Below are 20,621 nucleotides of genomic sequence, written 5' to 3'. Positions count from 1 at the left end.
AGGTAAAAAGAAAATATGGCACACGTGTTTGATTGTGGAAATGGTGTCAGGGGAGATGCAAATGTGACAACCATAACCTAAATGGTAAAACACAAATTTTACTGAATCAAAAATGTATTATTTTATTTGTATTTCTGTTGTATTTCTGCTTTATATCCTTGAGAAAACCTAAAGATAACTTGTTTGTTTTTTTTGTCATGAAAATCTGGCCTCAGTGGGTTTCGAGTTTCTCTTTCCTTTTCTAACATGCAAATGAATCAGCAATGAATGTTTTGTGTGCACAAGATTTCTCTCAACTTCAGTTCCTTACTGAAAATCAATGGACATGCAGAGCCGAAACACTGCTTATTCATTTAGCTCTGAAAAAAATCCACATATTATTCCACACATGTTTTTGTGTGTGCATGTTTTTTTTTTTTTTTTTTTGTAAGTGTGTAAGTGTGTGACCACACAGTAGTTATGTCTGTGAGCTTGGTTTTATTATTTGGGTAAAAGACGGTAAAAACTCATGCCTCTAGTTACAATTTTGAAAACACCAACACTAACACTAGTGCCAGTAAAACATCAATCACTTTAAAGGGATACTCCACTTTTTTTGGAAATAGGCTCATTTTACAACTCCCTTAGAGTTAAACATTTGAGTGTTACCGTTTTTGAATCCATTCAGCCGATTTTCTGATATTTAGAAGAATATCAGTAACAAGACAGTTTCTGGTCTCATTGACTTCCATAGTAGGAAAAAAAAAAAATACTATGGAAGTCAATGAGACCAGAAACTGTCTGTTTACTGATATTCTTCTAAATATCAGAAAATTGACTGAATGGATTCAAAAACTGTAAAACTGAACTGTTTAACTCTGGGGGAGTTGTAAACTGAGCCTATTTCCAAAAAAAAAAAAAAAAGTGGAGTATCCCTTTAAAGGGGTGGTTTACTGCTTTTTTTTCTTTGCGTGATTGTGTTTATGGGGTGCAATATAACATGTCTTGGTGTTTTTTTAAGCCTTATTTTTCATAAATTTCACCTTTATTGTAACTGCTTTCTCCTCTGGTTGACATCCTGATTCTTTGAAAACACTTCCTCAGAAACAGGCAATGGGCTCAGATTGGTTAGTTGGGCTGGTGTGTTGTGATTGGCTAAACTGCGTAGTGCACGGTGTCCAGAAATAACACAGTCTCATCCCAAGAAGTCATATAACTGACGTCTTGGGACGTCTTTTGACCATACGTCAATATCCGCCTTTTTTAGGGTCCCCTTAAACGTCGGTTGATGACGATCCTGGGACGTCATACAACTGACGCTTTACCTTTAACGTCAGTTAGGTGACAGGGTAGGTTTAGGTCTGGGGTAGAGTTAGGATCCGATAACGTCATCAACCGTCGTTTAAGGGGACCCTAAAAAGGCGGATATTGACGTATGGTCATTTATATGACGTCTTGGGATGAGACTGCGCTGCCAGAAACTTCACGCCAGTTACCTTTACAGATGAAAGTTGCATGTGCTCATGTATGTAAATAACAGTGTCAGTTTGAGCCAGAATCAGACCAAAAAGCAGTGATGAAGAGAGTCAAGCTTTCCTTTCTTTTCCTTTTCCTTTCCTTCCTTTCCTTGAACTTTACTTTCTAACTGGCTACTAGCATTGGCATTGGTTTACATTCTTGATCAAATCAAAAAATTACATCATAAAATATCAACCCATTCTCATCCCAGGGCATCATACGTGACACTTTTGACAAAACGTGTATATCCAACGTGAATGGCACCCTTTAGCGTCACTATGACACGCTTCGGATTTAGGTCTGGGGTAGGGTTAGGGTTAGACCACTAGGAGGCGCCTTCTGGCCCATAAAATATGATCACTCACATCAAGACGCCGCTGCGGTTGTGGAGTCCATGCAGGAGAAGCAGTTATCCTAACTGTACTATGCTACTAACTAACTAGGCGATACAAAATAATCAAAATAACTATATAAATGCTATGCTAAATAGATGCTACAATACTCTATCTTGATCATTTTCAATACTCATAATTCCAACTCTTGACTCGCAGTGGTTTTGACGAAACAAGATGATTTTTAAACTGCCGAGGTCGTGGTAACTTGTACCAAAGGTGTGGTGAGCTGAAACCTCCGTACGTCATGAAGAACCGCAGACATCCAATAGGAAAATTCAACTGCAGTAGCCGGTTCAACCTGAAGAGGGCAGCACTAAGACGTTTTTACACCATATATTTTAGAAATAAAACACTTTATACCCAAATGTCAAAAAAGTTACATAATCAATGATCAGCATTAAAAAAGCCCCTTTCTTACAGATCATTAACTAAAAAAAGTTGGTTTAGGGTTTAGTTACCCTTTAAAATGAAAAAAAGTGAAATTGCAATCAACCACCTCTTTAATTCCTTTTCACAGAAATTATGATCACAGGAGCAGAATATTGATTAATAATTAATATTTTGGTAATAGATCAATCGGTCGATTATTCTGACGATTAATCGAGAAATCGGTTTATATAATCGGTTTTCGTTATAAAAATAGAACTAAGTGAACAATAACCTTAAAAATGACTTAAACTACAATAATTGGTTCAAATAAATATCAAAAGCAAGTAAACATATGGTTTTGTTGAACAACACTGTTAAAATACTGTACATAATGTAATATACATAATATGAAACTGCAGCGTTACGTACAACAAACTACACAATAAAACGTTAGCAGATTCAGGGTTGCTTTTAGCGATTAAATGGATGTGAAGATCTAAATATGCATTTATACAGAAACTATGCTTATTAGTACTAGGTATGCACAGGAAATGTGTGTTATGGGGTTATAAAAATAGCAGTCATCATCCTTAAATTTTTTGGTAATGTTTAATTCATCAACATTAATATGCATTTTCGCAAGTAAGACCATTATTAAGTGGATGCTCTTTTAATACAGAAGAACAAAATGCGGAGTGCACGAGACGAGCGCTGTCCCAAAGAGCGGCGTTTTCCTTGCCCTGCAATTTAAACAAAGCACTTAAAGGACAAACTGTCTAAATTTCTTGATCTAGCGAGAAACATTTGCAGTGTCTAGATGCATTTGGTAATTGTCGTGCAAAAGTCTAAGTTTCACTGATGCAATGTTTTATTCATCACAGAACTGCGTGGCTTAGAATATATTTAGCAATTCAGCTCCTCAGAGAGAGAGAGAGAGAGAGAGAGAGAGAGAGAGAGAGAGAGAGAGAGAGAGAGAGAGGTTCTTATTAAAAGCACCATGGGAAGACTGCTACCTGAAGCTCTGGCCTTTTACTCTGCTCATAACCAGCTTCCTTTCCTAAGACTAAGACTGATATTAGAGAGTCAACAAAAAAGGCCAACTCTGGCATAACCTCCTCAATAACTGCCAGACTCATTTACATATGCGTTTTATAACAAGCCTAGACAGCCTTGTTTGTGGCTTGTGCTTTTTGTTGCTGGCACAGAGGCGAACACCTCCAATTTCCCCACTTATGCATGTACACAACACAACGCAACGCATTAAATCTTTATTAAGTGCCACAGTCCTGTTGTGTCGCTACTTTGTAGTGCGTCCCTCTTGTAAATTGGAAGTCAGTTTTAGTTTAGATCATAAAATCACAACATTTCACTGATTTAGAGAACAGCCCAAAACAGTGTTTTTGTTCATTTGAGAATATCAGTTATTGTTTTATTTTAGTTGTTTGCAGATTTTAAAATAAAGTCCTTACAAAGCAATCGAATCATTTTATTTTATTTTATTTTTACTATCTATTATGCTTTCTATTTTATTTTATCCTGGGGCGTCATCCAACTGACGCAGAAATTCAGCCGATTTTCTGATATTTAGAAGAATATCAGTAACCAGACAGTTCTCATTGACTTCCATTTTTCCTACTATGGAAGTCAATGAGACCAGATACTGTCTGGTTACTGATATTCTTCTAAATATCAGAAGATCAACTGTTTAACTCTGGGGGAGTTGTAAAATGGGCCTATTTCCAAAAAAAAAAAAAAAAAAATTAAAAGTGTGTGTAACAGTATGTTGAAACCTTTGGGTTGCAGAAAGCAAAGACATTGAAATAAATGGTCCGTAAATATTTAACTACACACGTATACAAATATATAAACACACAATGGCATTATTTTCACGAGGATGATATTTGCATTGAGTGTAAACAGCTTAGGGTTCAGCAACTGCTTAAACATACATTACTTTTCCTTTTTGTGTGTTTAATAATACATGAAGAATGCCACCCGCTCCCTTGGGTATGAGTACGTATCAAATCGCTGCGTCTCTAGTGAAGGAATGTTCTTGTGATGCCATCAGGCAATCGACATTGATGTCATTTTCCAGATCTAGAGTGATTAGTCACATGGCATTTACAGCTCATTTGATTGGTAGATCATCCAAAGGTTGCTTCATTTAATTTGTTTATATACACTAGCGTCAATGGACGATTTCAAATCGCATGCCATCCAAGCAGCTGCCGTTGAAATGAATGCTAACAGATGTCTCTGTCCTGTTTATGTTTCGCTTTTTTTTCACGAAACAGATTTATAGTTTGTGTAGCGCTCATCAGACTTCACCTCCCTGTCTGCCTTTCTTCCTAAATATCTAAGTCTCTCTCTTCATTTCTCTGTTTGTCTCCACCTTTCCCTCCATTCTATTTGTGCTGATTTCAGCATTATTAAAGTGCTCTGTCTCCATTGGTAAGCATCTGGCAAGCTTCCTGGGCCTGTTCTCCCTGACATAGACCCCTTAAAAAGGCTCCTTTTATAGTGAGGCTGGGGAGATGCAGACAGGACTGTGTGTGTTTTTGTACAAGAAAGAGAGAGAGAAATGCACAAAGAATTAGAGACATGGATAGATGAATACATGAGATGGCGTTCCCTGAATAGCATGTCAAATGAAATGTAGTCAAATCAAGGTATGAAGGTTTTCAGTTTGTGTGGATGACAACTTTGGTGCGTGCAGCCGTTTCACAGTTCCAGCTGTCACTAACAACTGATATTTGATTAGTAGCTCTTAATCATATTTATCAAGAGTTAATACTCCAAATTTTCCCTTTCCACTCCAAACGCAAAGTAGCATTCTTAATGTATATTATCAACGCATTCTCATCCTTTAGCGTCATATAGAACGATATATGACAAAACGGCGCTATATTACGCACATGGCACCCGTTATCGTTAATATACACTCTGTGTTTTTGTTTTTGTTTTTTTTAGCATTTTAATTTAGAGTTAGGTTATTTTAATATATCAATTAATATCAATAGTATTTTAACTCATGCTGCGCCCCCTAATGTGCTTTGGTCCCTTGAGAATCAGTGGTCTATTTTCAGACTGGTTGTGGTTTGTAACTGCATTGATCCTCATGTAGAGGCTCCTAAGATGGTTGCATTGTACATTGACTCTTCTGCAGCTGACAGAAATCAAGACATGCGCTGGATGTCGTGACAAGGGTAAAGTGGCTCTGATGCAGAGAACTAGCCTTGCTAGCACTACTACGCTGTAGTAAATAAAGATCATTGGTGTATGTTTTACAATTAAATACCTAGTTTGACAATTTCATGTTCAATTCAATATGTTACTTGTTGTTTCTTTGTCATCATTTATGGGTGATATAATGTGATTTTTTTGTAGATCCTACACCAAATGTTTTTCAGTGCATGTCCTTCTAAAAATGTAGTTGGAAAATGATAGTGGTGACTTGTGTGCAGTTGTATGCTATATCGAATATAGTAACACATTCAAATAAGGTTGTGTTACTATGACAGTACATTACAATGACTTTATTATAGAACAGTGGCTATGTCTTTTAGGCAGCTTTTATGAGGTCACTTGGAATTAACATTCAACACCAATCGGCATTCTAAAAAAGTACAAGCGTGCACATGTGGCGGTCTCGATAATTACCCATTAGGCTTTGGGCTATTTGATTTGATTTAGTGTTATTAGTGGCTATATGAGAAGCTTTAGCTTTAGAGCAAGTCATTGTGTTTTCACTGAGCATGACTTTAGGGAAAGATCCCGATTTAGATGTTAAATGAAGTCATAACCAGGTGTGTGCCATTCACACTATTACAGGTTATACTGCATTTCGGTGAAAATTACTACAATTACTTTTACATTTCTTCAAGGACACACTTATCCTTAATATTTACCAATAAGTGTATGCCGCAAATTTCCATGCTAAACAGTTTTCCCTTTAAACCTGTCATAGGCCGCAGGTGTTGTGCTGATGTGTTTGAAATCCACTCGAGGCCCCCTCTCTTGAAATCTATCTTCTTCGTTGTTATGGTTTCAGGGGCTTGACTTAATTTTTCACTGACAGTGCATTCATTTTAGGGCCCGGGCTCTGCGTCTTCTCCCGAGATGTACATAGATGGCCATCTGTTTAAACATAAATATTTTTATTGAATCACATTAAGCACTTTTTATTCAACCTTGACCATCTCAACGCGTTCTTGTGGCCACAGGCATTATGCAACTGATGTACTCGTCCTTTGACTTGTTTTTATCTTCTTCTTCTTCTTGGTAATGTTTTTTTTTTTTTTTAGAATAAATGCAAAAACTTCTCAAAAGAGCGTCTTTGCTGTTCTGAGAAGTTTCATAGCTTTCTTCTCAGGGTCATATTTCGGGTTTTGGAATGTAGATGTTTTGCAACGCAGAGTTTTCAATTGTGCCCATCAGTTTAAGAATTCAAAGACTAGCCTTAAAAACCAGATGTGAACGTAAATGAGATGACGATTCAAGCTGAACGACAATTATGAGTGGAGAGTCCCAGCTGGTGATTTGGATGAGAATCTTCATTCTTAAGACAAAGAATTGTCAACGAATCATGAGCATGGTGGATTTGTGCTGGGTTGTGCACTTTATCTGGGTAAGTAAAAGGAGAAGTATGTTTGAATTGAATGCATACTGACAGACATCTCTGAAATAGAGATCACTTCTGTTGCTGTGACAGCCCTAGAGTCTAAAAATAGTAAAAAAAAAAAAAAAAAAACTGTCAGCACTTGTTTAGCTAATCAGAAAACAACAGAATCAGAAATACTCTTTGCCTGTGAATGATTTCGGAAATTTGGGTTTTGCTGAGATCCAAAGATGTCTATAAAACATGGAGGGAGTTATCCATTTGCATTCCCAAACAGTATTGGGCAAAGTTACTTTCAAAAGTACAAAAGCATTACAATATTGCATTATTCCCTAAAAAGTAACTACTTAGTTGCTTTTCAGTTACTTTTTACTACTTATAAAACTTCCATAAAAAGTAACTACTTAGTTACTTTTTATGGAAAGTAATGGCACGTTCTTTTTGTGTTACTTTTTAGTTTTGTTGTTGTTGTTTTTGATAACAAAAAGTAATTTTGTTGGGGCAAATGTATAGGCCTTCAGACTGAAAAAAATTCACCCCTGTACAGTAGAGGGCGCTGCTCAAATAAACCTTTCAGTTTTTGCTGCCATTCTGGATTGTAGAAGAACAGGAAAACATTTTTTAAACACAAATGTAAAGTTTTCTTTTGCTTATTAGGCTGTGTGTCCACCAAAGCGTTTTTCCATGCGTCTGGCATATGTTCGTTCGTTAAATGAACCAAATGACTCGGAAAAAGATTTTGATGAACGAGTTTGAACAAGAGAGACACAAACATGCGTCACAGAACAAGCTTATAAAACCTAAACTTTGTTATTTATTTATTAAATGAGTGATCGTTTCGCTCGATAAGACCCTTATTCATCGTCTGGAATCGTTTAAAGCTGTTTGAACAGTTTGCAGTTTGCACTGAAACTGTTTTCTGGACATTGAACCGTTTGGTTACCAGTAAAGTCCATTATATGGAGAAAAATCCTGGAATGTTTTCATCAAAAACCTTAATTTCTTTTCGACTGAAGAAAGAATGACATGGACATCTTGGATGACATGGGGGTGAGTAAATTATCAGCAAAAGTTTCATTACTCCTTTAAAGTACACTTACTGTGTTGCCTTTGGTTGAAATAAGATGTTGGGAATGTTGTCTTTGTAGGTAGCTCACTAGGTTTTGCAACACACCAAGAATCGCACTTTTTGTACTCTGTCACATACTAGTTGGACCTGGGCTGTGGAAGTGAAACGGATGAGAGTTGGACAGATGAGATAAGAATGGTTGATATCTGCACAGTAATATAGAGCAGGGAATTGAAAATTGCATCTAAATGGGATACTAAGCCTGCTATAGGAGCAAGATCTGCTGAATTCTGACCTTGTGTTTTACCGTGGTCATTGAGAAATAATGAGATACCTGCTATGCGCCGGTCACATTTGATTCTTAGCGAAATGGCAGCTAATACAGCTCCATAAGAGGAATTTCACAGAGCGGAGAAATTTGCCGGCGTGGCACAGAAGCAAAATGGAATAAAAAAAAAAAACAAAAGGGCAAAAGAGAAGGGAGGCGTTTTGGGTTCGTGGAGTCTGCCTGTACATCTTTATCATAGATTGTGTGTTTTAAATGGGGTTCACAGGATAGTCAAGCATGTTTTCTAATATTCAGAGCACAATGTTGTGGTCAGATTATTCATTATCTCAATCCTGGTGAAAAATGGCAGGGTCACTAATAGGGCAGTGCAATATAATGACAGTGCTGGGTCAGGTTGTTAGAGAACAGTGATTTTGAATTGCTTACTTATATAACAGCCGATATCACATCTGCCAGGCTGCATTTGAATGGATGCTTGCTCTGATTTAGTGAGCCCTGATGCTCAAGGATACATTATCTATATTGATTACATCAATGTAGATGGCAGTCACTCAAAAGAAGCATTATCTTGATAAAAACGTGTGAGGAAAAACCCTCTTAGAGTCCAGAGCTCTGGCACACGCCCAGAATCGTCCAGTCGCACAGACACAGACACAAAATGAGAATATAAATGGGACTTTAAGTGCATGTCAACAAATTATGTCACAAATGCGTTCTGAATGCTGCGATGGCAATGCTTTAGTTTATATAACATTGCAATGCACAAATTCATGGTCGGGTAAGCCGGGCTGGTCTTTTAATGCAAATATATTCACAACATTGGGCAAAGGTACGGCATTCAAAATGACTGTTCGTGATCGAATTCCTTCTATTTATGTCGTTTCACATGTCTGTGCCTTAGACGAGCCTTAATTGGTCCCTGTTTTACGTTTTTTCCTGCATAATGAAAAATCTGCTCATTATTTCTGTCCTCTGGAGATTCATTTATGGAATAATGTGCTGAAATTTTATATGAGGTCACAGGGTTAAAATTGGAAAATGCTTGCTGAAATGACCCAGGTTTTGATTTCTCCACTTACAATCAGTATACAAGGAAATATAGCAACACTGATTTCAGATCAGCACTGAAATTCCAGACAAAGACTGCTGATTTTGTTTCTGACTTCCTTTCTGTCTGTCTGTCTGTCTGTCTGTCTGTCTGTCTGTCTGTCTGTCTATCTATCTATCTATCTATCTATCTATCTATCTATCTATCTATCTATCTATCTGTCTGTCTGTCTGTCTGTCTGTCTGTCTGTCTGTCTGTCTGTCTGTCCGTCCGTCCGTCCGTCCGTCCGTCCGTCCGTCCGTCCGTCCGTCCGTCCGTCCGTCCGTCCGTCCGTCCGTCCGTCCGTCCGTCCGTCCGTCCGTCCGTCCGTCCGTCCATCTATCTAGCTATCTATTGGTCTGTCTGTCTGTCTGTCTGTCTGTCTGTCTGTCTATCTATCTGTCTGTCTGTCTGTCTGTCTGTCTATCTATCTATCTATCTGTCTGTCTATCTGTCTGTCTGTCTAACTGTCCGTCTGTCTGTCTGTCTGTCTTTCTGTCTGTCTGTCTGTCTGGCTATCTGTCTGTCTGTCTGTCTGTCTGTCTTGTCGATCTGTCTATCTATCTATCTATCTATCTATCTATCTATCTATCTATCTATCTATCTATCTATCTATCTATCTATCTATCTATCTATCTATCTATCTATCTATCTATCTATCTATCTATCTATCTATCTATCTATCATCTGTCTGTCTGTCTGTCTGTCTGTCTGTCTAACTGTCCGTCCGTCTGTCTGTCTGTCTTTCTGTCTGTCTGTCTAGCTATCTATCTATCTATCTGTCTGTCTGTCTGTCTGTCTGTCTGTCTGTCTGTCTTGTCGATCTATCTATCTATCTATCTATCTATCTATCTATCTATCTATCTATCTATCTATCTATCTATCTATCTATCTATCTATCTATCTATCTATCTGTCTGTCTGTCTGTCTGTCTGTCTGTCTGTCTGTCTGTCTGTCTGTCTAACTGTCTGTCTGTCTGTCTGTCTGTCTGGCTATCTATCTATCTATCTATCTATCTATCTATCTATCTATCTATCTATCTATCTATCTATCTATCTATCTATCTATCTATCTATCTATCTATCTATCTATCTATCTATCTATCTATCTATCTATCTGTCTATCTGTCTATCTGTCTGTCTGTCTGTCTGTCTGTCTGTCTAGCTGTATGGCTGTCTATCTATCTATCTATCTGTCCATCTGTCTATCCGTCTGTCTGTCTGTCTGTCTGCCTGCCTGCCTGTCTCTCTATCTGTCTTTCTTTCTGTCAACTTTTTTCTGATTTTTATATAAATATATATTTCTGCCAAGGTAAAGATTCTAAAAACTTACTTCTGTAACATCTCACAGACTTTTTGCGGTTCTCTTCCAAGTCTCAATTTCTCCTGAAATAACCCTCACATCCGCACTCTCTTTCATAATCACACTCCCTCCAGCATCCACTTGATTAGAGAATTGCTGATTCCCATCTTCGAGCACTGTGGTGTGGCCTTGCATGACACCACTAGATGACCAAGCATCAACGTTCAGCCAGAACACTCTGGATTCTCCTGCTATTTTCATGTCGCATACAGTCTGGCATGACAGTAAATGGAAGGGAAGGGATCTTTAAAGCAATGAGAAGGTCTTCTCTGATGGACCCGGACGGATGCATTCTTCCCTCGGATTCTGACTTTATTTCTGAACATCAATACTAAACGCAGCATCGCCTGCCACCTGACTCCGATGGGAATGAGTGGAGAAGGAAAGCAGATGAAGAGGCACTCGCACAGCCACACAAGATGGTGCAGCTGTGTTGTACATGTGCTGAACAAGGCAGCCGCAGCGGCAGCACTTGTATGTCTCCAGGCTCATGGATACTGCATACAGACAGAGAAGAGAAGAGAAAAGGATCTAATAGCTCAGGAGAAGGGCTCATCTGTGTTAAAAAGTAACTTCATTTTGAAGGGGCATCACCCAAAAAAATTAAACTTGTCATCACTTACCCTTGTTGTTCCAAACCTGTGAGTTTCTTTCTTTCTGTTGAACACAAAGTTTTTTTAAAGAACATTGGTAACCGTTGTTTTTTTTTTTTTTTGTTTTTTTTTTAAAGGTACTGTAGTATTCTATTCGAGGGATATATTCACAACATAATATGCAACCGATTGGAGAATAATTTCTTAAAAATTGAACCTAAATTCTATAGTCCCAGTGCAAGCAGCAGCCGCCTCATGTGCTGACCATTTAAATGGGAAACACAAATTGAGGAACAGCTATGCTCGTGCACAGCAGGGTATGTGAAATGTGAAAATAATCCTAATAATTATAAATCAAACAGCTTATCAAATAAATCCTAAATCTTGTGGAATAACACTTACACCGGGAGAGCCCAGATCGGATTGGGTTAAAGTTACTTAGTCAGGGGTAGTAGGCCATCGATTAACAAAATGCTGTTTAAAGTATGTCAGTGAGCCTCCATCTTATCTTTAATCGGCTTATTTTACGTTAAAATATATGCATTATGACCAAAGAACCGTCAATATTTCCAAGCAATAGGTGTTTTTTGTTAATCCTGTCGACATTTAGTTGTAAATGGGTCTCCCACACTGCTTGATCACGCCCATCATTTCTCCCCTTGGATTTTAGGGAATGAAAACAATTCCACTCCCCCGTCCAATCTTTTAGCATACCGGGTATCAGATTTGCACAATCCATATGCATGTTTCCCTCGCTCGAAATTTTGCCAGACCTCCCGCGCCTAAGTTACGGTTGCTAAGACACGATTGGCCAGTGGCGGTTTCCGGGCGTGGCTTAGCGAAGGGTCAACTGTGAAAGACTCGGGATGTTTTGGTCGAGAAATTAAAAGGATGTGACGGTTAAACACTCTACCGAGAGTCTGATGAGAAACATGAAACAAATGCTTATGCAAAGTTCAGGATAATGCCGAAACAGCCATTTTTATCAATGTGTCGCACAAAGAAATTGTATCAATTCAAACTATAGACATAGTCTAGACCCATCTAGTCTATAGTCTCAAATATACTTTTTAATCAAACTATCCAACCCGATCTCACGGGAATTCGTACGAATTTTACGAGGTGGCTAATTCGTAACAATTCATACGACCTCACTTTGCTAAATCGTACATATTTTACGAACTGGCCAATTCGTATGAATTCGTATGAATGACCTACCCCTGACCCCGCCCCTAAACCTAACCATCACGTGGGTTTAGACAAATCTAGAATTAGCCACTTTTTAATCACTCGTACAAATTCGTACGAATTGATCGTGAGATAGGGTAGAACTATCATATTAGTGGGATTTTAATAACCTCATCTGTCGACATGATGCAGGGGAATTGCAAAGCTGGTGCAAACATATCCACATACAGTATCTACAATCGGATGCTTTCTTAGTGCTGTCATTTTTGTTATTGAGATTTACATGTTCATCTAAACAGCAGTGTGGATGGCGTCTCTGTGTTCGCTAACAGTATAAGAACGAAAATAACTTTGCAGTGAGTATATCAGGGCATTGAATAACGTTCAATCTCTTGTTCGTTACAAGTGCGAGAACTAGCAATACGTTGCTGGCTGCAGTTTACTTAACGACGACTGGTGTCGCTAATAACAAGGGTTTCTGAAATCTAGCGCTCCTTTAAACTTCACCAGTAAAGCAGCAGTCTGAAAATAATGAATACATATGGTACAGACTCATTACTGTTTGCCTATAGTGAAAAATATACCAACATGTATTTAAAATACATTTATTTCATACTATACTAAAAGTCCATTAATATTTTTACTGACACATTTCTTGAGACTTACTGATACAGTATATCGGTCTAATGACAGCTGAAGGCGTGTTACGGTACAATAAACAGTTCAGATGTTTTGCTCCTTCGTGTGTTTCCTTTTCCATGAAGTCTCTGGCAGGTTTTAATCAGGTCCAGCTTAGCTCACAATTTATTTTTCTCCAAGTCAATATATTAGCATATGATTAATTACTCTCTTTAAACACGCAGACAGTGAACTTGATGAGGTTTGCTAATTCCAAATGCTGATAAGGCTAAACAGAAGAGATGAATTGCATTGTGGGTAAAGCTGTCAAGTATTTGCTTTTTGCCAGTGATAAACTCATCTTCAGGATATTCAAATATCATTATGATACACTGGCTTTATCCAACTGGAACTGTGTGTGTTTTTTTTTTTTTCCATTACTTAGACTGGAAAACATAAAAAAAAAAAAAATACATATACACATATACCAAAACAGTGTACACTGATATATATATATATATATATATATATATATATATATATATATATATATTTTTTTTTTTTTTTAAATATTTGTCTTGAGTTTTTATTGTTTTATATGTTCATTCATATATATATATATATATATATATATATGTAATAACAATAAAAACTTTATTTTTATAAAACAATATATATATATATATGTATATATATATATATATATATATATATATATATATATATTTTTTTTTTTTTTTTTTTGAAATATCAGCATACACTGTTTTGGTATCCCTTGTTACACATGTTGTATTTTTTAGGATGAACAAAATCTGTTAAATGTTATAAAATAATAATGTAAACATACAACCTTGCAACTTTAGGAGCTAAACTGGCAAGTTAATGCAAAGTGATTTGTTTTCTATACACCGTACACAGTTTTTTTTTTTTTTTTTACTTTACATTATACCCTGGACTGCCACTGGTGCCTATGGAAGCTTGTTTCCGCCTCAGAATGAAAAAATACTTTTTATCTCACAATTCGGACATTTCTTCTCAAAATTACGAGTTTATATTTCACAGTTCTGACTTTTGGGTGTTTTGCGAGTTATAAAGTCAGAATTGTGCCATTTAAAGTTGTGTCATAAAGTCTGTGAGTTTACATGATATAAACTCGCAATTGCGAGAAATAAATTCTTTTAAATTGCGTTTAAATTCTTACTTTATAACATGCAATTGGGAGATATAAAGTCGTTATCGTGTGAATTAGTCGCAATTGTGTGTTATAAAGTGACAATTACAAGATATGAACTCGCAATTTTGAATTTATATCACAAAATACTGACTTTATATCTCGCAATTTTAAGGAAATAAAGTTAGAATTGTGCGATGTATCTTTTAAAATGTTTTATTCTGTGGCGGAAACAAGCTTCCGTAGATGCCTCCTCATGAAGAAAAGAAAAGAAAAAAGCTGCTCATCCTTATTTTCAACCTTATTTTCTCTTTCCACAGTAGTCATATATTTGAAACAGAATGTGTTGCAAAGCAGGAGCTTTTGTGTGAGGAAGTTTTGTGTGGCCCTTTCCTCATCAGTAACTTTGAAGCCATAAAATAGTTCTGCCTATCTGTCAACACTTCCTCCCTTTCTACATATCTCCCCTTCTCACTCTCCTTCCTCTGTCTATCTCTCCGCATCAGTGCTCCATTCCCCACCCCTGCGCTCCGCTACACAGCATCCCACCCTTAATCCTCTTTCCGAAGCCATCCAGCCTTGCAGTCTCGCTCCTTCAGTTCTTAAGAGACAATATTCGGTAAACATGGATGTACATAACACAGAGGCTTATGACGCACCACAGGTTGTACGATTCTGCTGGTTACTGTAACATGAGTAGCGTTTGGGTCTCGAGTGATGAATAACTCCTCTTCCTCTTGCATGGTGAGGCTCTGTTAATTTATGCATTAAGTTGGACAGGTTCCAGTTCAGAAATTTTCCAGTGGCTCTTAGACATCAGGAGAGGCTCAAATCATTTTCCTGAGAGTAATTGGAGGGTGCGAGGAAGACCATTAATGCGGCGAGGCCAGAAACAGAGAGCCAGTGATCAATCAAGCTCATACAAGCTGTGGGGTCCATACACAAACACTGCTCGTTTTCATCGAAAGCTTTTTAATAGATGTTTGTGCTACAGATGAAACGATTACTGGTTTGACGATAAACCACAATAAAATTTACACCATGTCCTAACCAAACGCGATGCAATAAGACTCCACCGCCAAGCTGTTTGTCTCATAACAACGAGATGCCTTAGAATCACAGCCAATCAGAAGATTGTGTGGGTGGAGCTCACTATTAGAGCCAATCAGAAGAGTTTGTGGGCGGAGCTAACTATCACAGCCAATCAGAAGCGTATGTGGGGGGAGCTCACTATCACAGCCAATTAGAAGAGAATGGGAGTGGAGCTCACTATTACAGCCAATCAGAAGAGTATGTGGGGGAGCTCACTTCACAGCCAATCAGAAGAGTATGTGGGGGTAGATCACTATCACAGCTAATCAGAAGCGTATGTGGGGGGAGCTCACTATCACAGCCAATCAGAAGAGTATGTGGGCGGAGCTCACTATTACAGCGAATCAGAAAGTGTGTGGGTGGAGCTCACTATCACAGCCAATCAGAAGAGTGTGTAGTCGGAGCTCACTATCACAGCAAATCAGAAGTATGTGTGGGCGGAGCTCACAATTACAGCGAATCAGAAGAGTGTGTGAGCGGAGCTCATTATCACAGCGAATCAGAAGAGTATGTTGGCGGAGCTCACTATCACAACGAATCAGAAGTTTATGTGGGTGGAGCTCACTCTGCAAGCGCACTGCACTCCCAATGAAATGGATAAATATTGCATAATTTTAACATTATTAAAATACATACTGAGGGAACATTGTAAGTCACCAAACCAACGTTTTTTTTGTTGATTTAAAATGCGGCCATCTTGGTGAAATGATTTGAGTGTATGTATTAGTACACATTTGAACAATACAGGGAAAATATTGATAACCGTGATAATTTTGGTCATTATAACCGTGATATGAAATGTTCATATCATTTCCTCTCTAGTTTCTGCACCTTTATTCGCCAGTGAATCTGATCAACATCTTTGTTGATCCTGGAACAACATTCTAATCAACCAATCAGATTTGAGAGTTTAGGCTTACCAGGGTTGTTTACCTCTGATTTTAGGTAACAATTTATTGGTTTAGGATTAGGGATAGGGTTAAGACAAAATTTTCAGAAAGGAATGTTGCATGTCTTGTATATACTTCAAAAAAAGCTGTCAATCTCCAAAAATGGCCCAAAGGTATCACTAAAGTAGTCCACTTGACTCATCTGATGCCGCCTCAAAATACAGCAAAACCCTATTGGTCATACCACTTTCATGATACATTTATGATGAGTTTTCAATGTCTAGGTTTTTCAAGAATCATTGGAGCGCTTGGTGAATGACAGTATTTTCTTTTTTGGGTGTATTATCTCTTTAAATCACTAGCTTGTGAAATGCTTGAATGACAGTTACTTTAAACTGGATTTCCTCATATAATTTTGAAACGAGTGTATGAAATCAATTTCCAGCAAAAAGGATCAACGTAGGAAACCAAGTTATTCTCCTCTATTGATTCAGCATTCATCCTTGACAAGTTATAAATCTATCAGCATCCATGGAGATTTCTACATATTTCTAGTTAAGGTTATTTAAGGTTAATTCATCAATATCCAGCATAGAAGATTTATATGCAGTGCGGCAGGGCCAAATATCGACCGGGTTACAACACGTCCCATATTATCTGCTGGGCAATGCTGTCTTGATTGATTCTAAGGACTAAGATCAGTAAGCCTGCGCTCACATTCCCAAACATCCTCCTTTCAGTCTAGAGAAGGGAAAATATTTTATTCCAACATGGCACTGATCACGGACGGCTGTGATGTTATCGTGGACAGACGGAAGAGCCTCTTCTGTCAATGTTTGAGCTTGACAAAGTGTCTCGCAGACGAGACTCGCTTCTGATTTATAATTCCTTGTCACTAGGGTTTTGTGGGAGATAATGCAGACCTAATATTAAACAGGATCCTGCGTTTTTAATTTCTCCCCCAAAATTAAAAAAAAAAAAAAATACACTGGGAAATTGAATTCATCAATCAAATGAGCATTGGAGTATTAGTAAACTCTAGCGTTAGTAGAATAAGTTGACAAACTTGCAAAGTTACTTACTAGTTTGTTACTAGTCAGTTGAATGAAAGTAAACTATTTGCAGATATTAATCCGCCAGTCAACTAATACTCGAACGGCTGCTAGTTGACATGTTGTAAAGTTACTTATAGCTAGTGGAATGTCTAAAGTTGACCATCGGAATAAAATTTTACCAACTGTCTTGAAAAATTGGAAATGTTCATATTTAAAAAGTTTGAGGTCTTCTTGATATCTCTGGCTTTTGAATGCAAACTTTGTTACAGTTTGAGACATTATTAAGACTTATTTTGAAACTTTACTATGCTAAACTTAACTAATAACTTAACTAAAACAAATTAGACCAATATATGAAGAGTTTAGATGCAAAAGCCTCTAAATGCCATTTGAAATTTTCTTCTTTAATGATGATTTTTATCAAACTTGTATATTTAAGTTCAGTAATTGCACTTAAATAACAATTAATAGGTAATTATCATTGCCATTTAAGTGAAATCACTGAACTTAAATATACAAGCTTGATAAAAATTATCATTCTAGGAGAAAATTTCAAATGGCACTTAGAGGCTTTTGCATCTGAACTCTTCATATATATATATATATATATATATGTGTGTATACTATATATATATATATATGTATATATATATATATATATATATATATATATATATATATATATATATATATGTATATGTATGTATGTATATGTATACTGTATATACTGTATATATATATAGGTGTGTGTGTGTATACTGTATATATAGCCTAATAAAACTAAATAAACAGACAAGCATAAAACACAATAAATTAAAATGGAAACAGAAAATATAAAAAACAAAATCGAATTCAAAGTTTTCACAAAATCTATAATAGCATATCAATGACACTAAACTAAAACTGACATAAATCATTGTTGATATACTTGAGATCTATACTTTAAAAAAAAAACCTATAAAGTTAGTCTCAGTTTGTTTTGTTATTTTTTTGTTATTATTTTATAACTTTTTTGTAACGGGTCCACTTGTTCTTATTCACGTCTTTTATTTTAAAGGATTTTTTTTTCTATAGCTTGATTGTTTTCTGGCGCTTCTTATTGTGCTATTGTTTATGTTCCCCGCTTCTTTTTCGTGAGTTTCAGTACTTTGGTTCTTGTGAGGTTTGTATAACTTTTAAGTCGAGCCTTTTGGTCTCGTTTGGTTTTCGATCCTATTTAAACAACCTTCACGTGAGTTCTCAACACAGTCTCATCCCAAAAAGTCATATAACGGACTTTTTTGGGACGTATTTTGACCATACGTCAATATCCGCCTTTTTAGGGCCCCCTTAAACGTCGGTAGATGGCGATCCCGGGCCGTCATACAACTGACGCTTTACCTTTAACGTCAGTTAGGTGACGGGTTAGGTTTAGGGTTAAGTTTAGGTATGGGGTAGAGTTAGGATCCCATAACCTCATCTACCGACGTTTAAGGGGGCCCTAAAAAGGCGAATATTGACGTATGGTCAAAAGACGTCCCAAAACGTCAGTTATATGACGTCTTGGGATGAGACCGGGTTGGAGTTCTCAACTTTAACTTGAATGGATTTATTAGATATTTCACCTTATTTTGCATGTGATGCAAAGTAAAATGAAATATAACTTTCAAGATTAGTATTTCATCCATAATACTGATCAATAAAACAGAGAAAGCATCAAGTTTGATCAGCCAAAGGATATTAATATTGACCGCTCACATGCAGCACTACAGCTACTGTACTGTTGTCAGCATATAATTCAGTCACCATAAGCAAATACCAATTTCATCCCATCAGCAAGTGTAACAGAACCAATAATACTTCTATCTTACAGCACTGGCATCTTTCATAATAACATAAGCTTGTTTCATTTTTTGTCGCCATGCTTGTATGTGTCTATATCAATATGTCCATCTCTGTACAAGAAGAAAATGGCTGCGTAAAGTCCCAAGGGCTCAGTTTCAACATCTCATTATGAGAAAGTTGAGATGGGGTTAAGACCTGTGCTGATTGCAGTTCTCCCGTAAATAACCGTGTGTGTGTGTGTGCACGTTTTCGCCCGGCCTTCAGACATCCGTCCTCAAGGAGAACGCACTCGCCAGTCATATATTACCAGCATTCATACTGTATACGTACATACTGATGTCTACCACTCACTTTTTACACCAGACTGCATTATGTGGGGTAGAAATTGATATCTCCTGTATAAATGAGGAGCACAGATCGTCAGTGCCATAATTGTGTGCATTTCAAGACCCTAGGTGGGTTTTTTGGGAGCAAAGCCAGCGAGACCTAGACCATAATCATTCCTAATCAGCAGAAAGGGCGAGAATTGGCTGTGATTGGGGTACACAGAGCATAAGGGGTGTTTTGAAAGAATAAAGCACATGAAATGTGTGGTTGTGCTCATGGAAACCACTGATGCAACTCGATAAAAGCAGAGCAAACCATCGTTCTTAAAGGAAACTAAAATATAGCGGAGTTGACTGTCAGGATTTAAGCCCATTAGTATGATTCAGGTCCATGATTTTGAGTTACTTTGCAAGAACATGTCTCGTATATTGAAATAAAGTTTTAATTGATAAAATATTTGCTTTGTTGTGCGTTAGAACCACACCAGGCATTTAGTCATATTACAAAATAATTTATTGAAGCATCCAGATGCTTCACCACGTGAGATAGCAGCTAGGCTCCTTATTGGTTAACGCGACACGAATTGACGGCAAAGTTCAGATTTTTAAATCTCAGGTGGCAGGCGCGAGCCGCGCGAATTCACGTCAAACGCGTGAATGCACAAATAATACTAACTAAATCATTCGCGCTTAACGCACCAGACGCTCAATTCAAGCCACTCGTGCAAACGAGACGTATTTGCGTCTACCGTGCCACGCTCTACACCTCATTCGCGCCGCAGGAATTTTTACGCGCGTAACGCGTCTTTGCATTGACTTAACATTGAATTCACTCGCGCCTGACATGCTATTTGTCTCTGGTGTGAATGGACCATTAGGTTAGTGTGACAACCAAAGCATTTTTCCACGCACCTGGCGTATGATTTCGAATTGGAGCGGCACATTTTTTAAACGCCATGAGCGTAACAAGGCGCTGAGTGTTATTTGCACGCTGAAGCGCCGAGCGGCCAGCGGTTTTTTTACGGGTCGCCGAGAGTTGAAAAATGTTCAGCTTTGGATAAAACGCAGCGCTCAATACTGTCACTTTTTACCCAGCCGTCCAATAATAATAAAAGTGGAGGAGGGGCGGGACCAAACCACACCAACCAACTATCACAACATTCTTTCTGTACAACGAC

The 20,621-nt window shown here is 37.5% G+C and overlaps 1 protein-coding gene across 7 annotated transcripts in view; it reads left to right on the top strand.

The window, feature by feature from the left end:
* Positions 1–20,621, top strand: part of sorcs1 (sortilin-related VPS10 domain containing receptor 1) — a 242,033-nt gene that overhangs the window by 116,648 nt on the left and 104,764 nt on the right. The window contains exon 1 of one of the 7 annotated variants that reach the window (XM_089132049.1): positions 7,454–7,929. The exons of the other annotated variants lie outside the window; for them this stretch is intronic. Within the exon in view, the coding sequence (XP_088988175.1) occupies positions 7,906–7,929 (24 nt within the window). The 5' untranslated portion in view covers positions 7,454–7,905. Of the gene's footprint in view, positions 1–7,453; positions 7,930–20,621 lie in introns of those variants that run through there. 7 annotated transcript variants of the gene reach the window in all.

The sequence above is a fragment of the Pimephales promelas genome, chromosome 6, assembly GCF_988280905.1.
Source record: "Pimephales promelas chromosome 6, fPimPro1.hap1.1, whole genome shotgun sequence".
Lineage (NCBI taxonomy): Eukaryota > Metazoa > Chordata > Actinopteri > Cypriniformes > Leuciscidae > Pimephales > Pimephales promelas.
The sequence above is the reverse complement of the archived record's forward strand: the minus strand, read 5'-3'. Positions and strand labels throughout refer to the sequence as shown.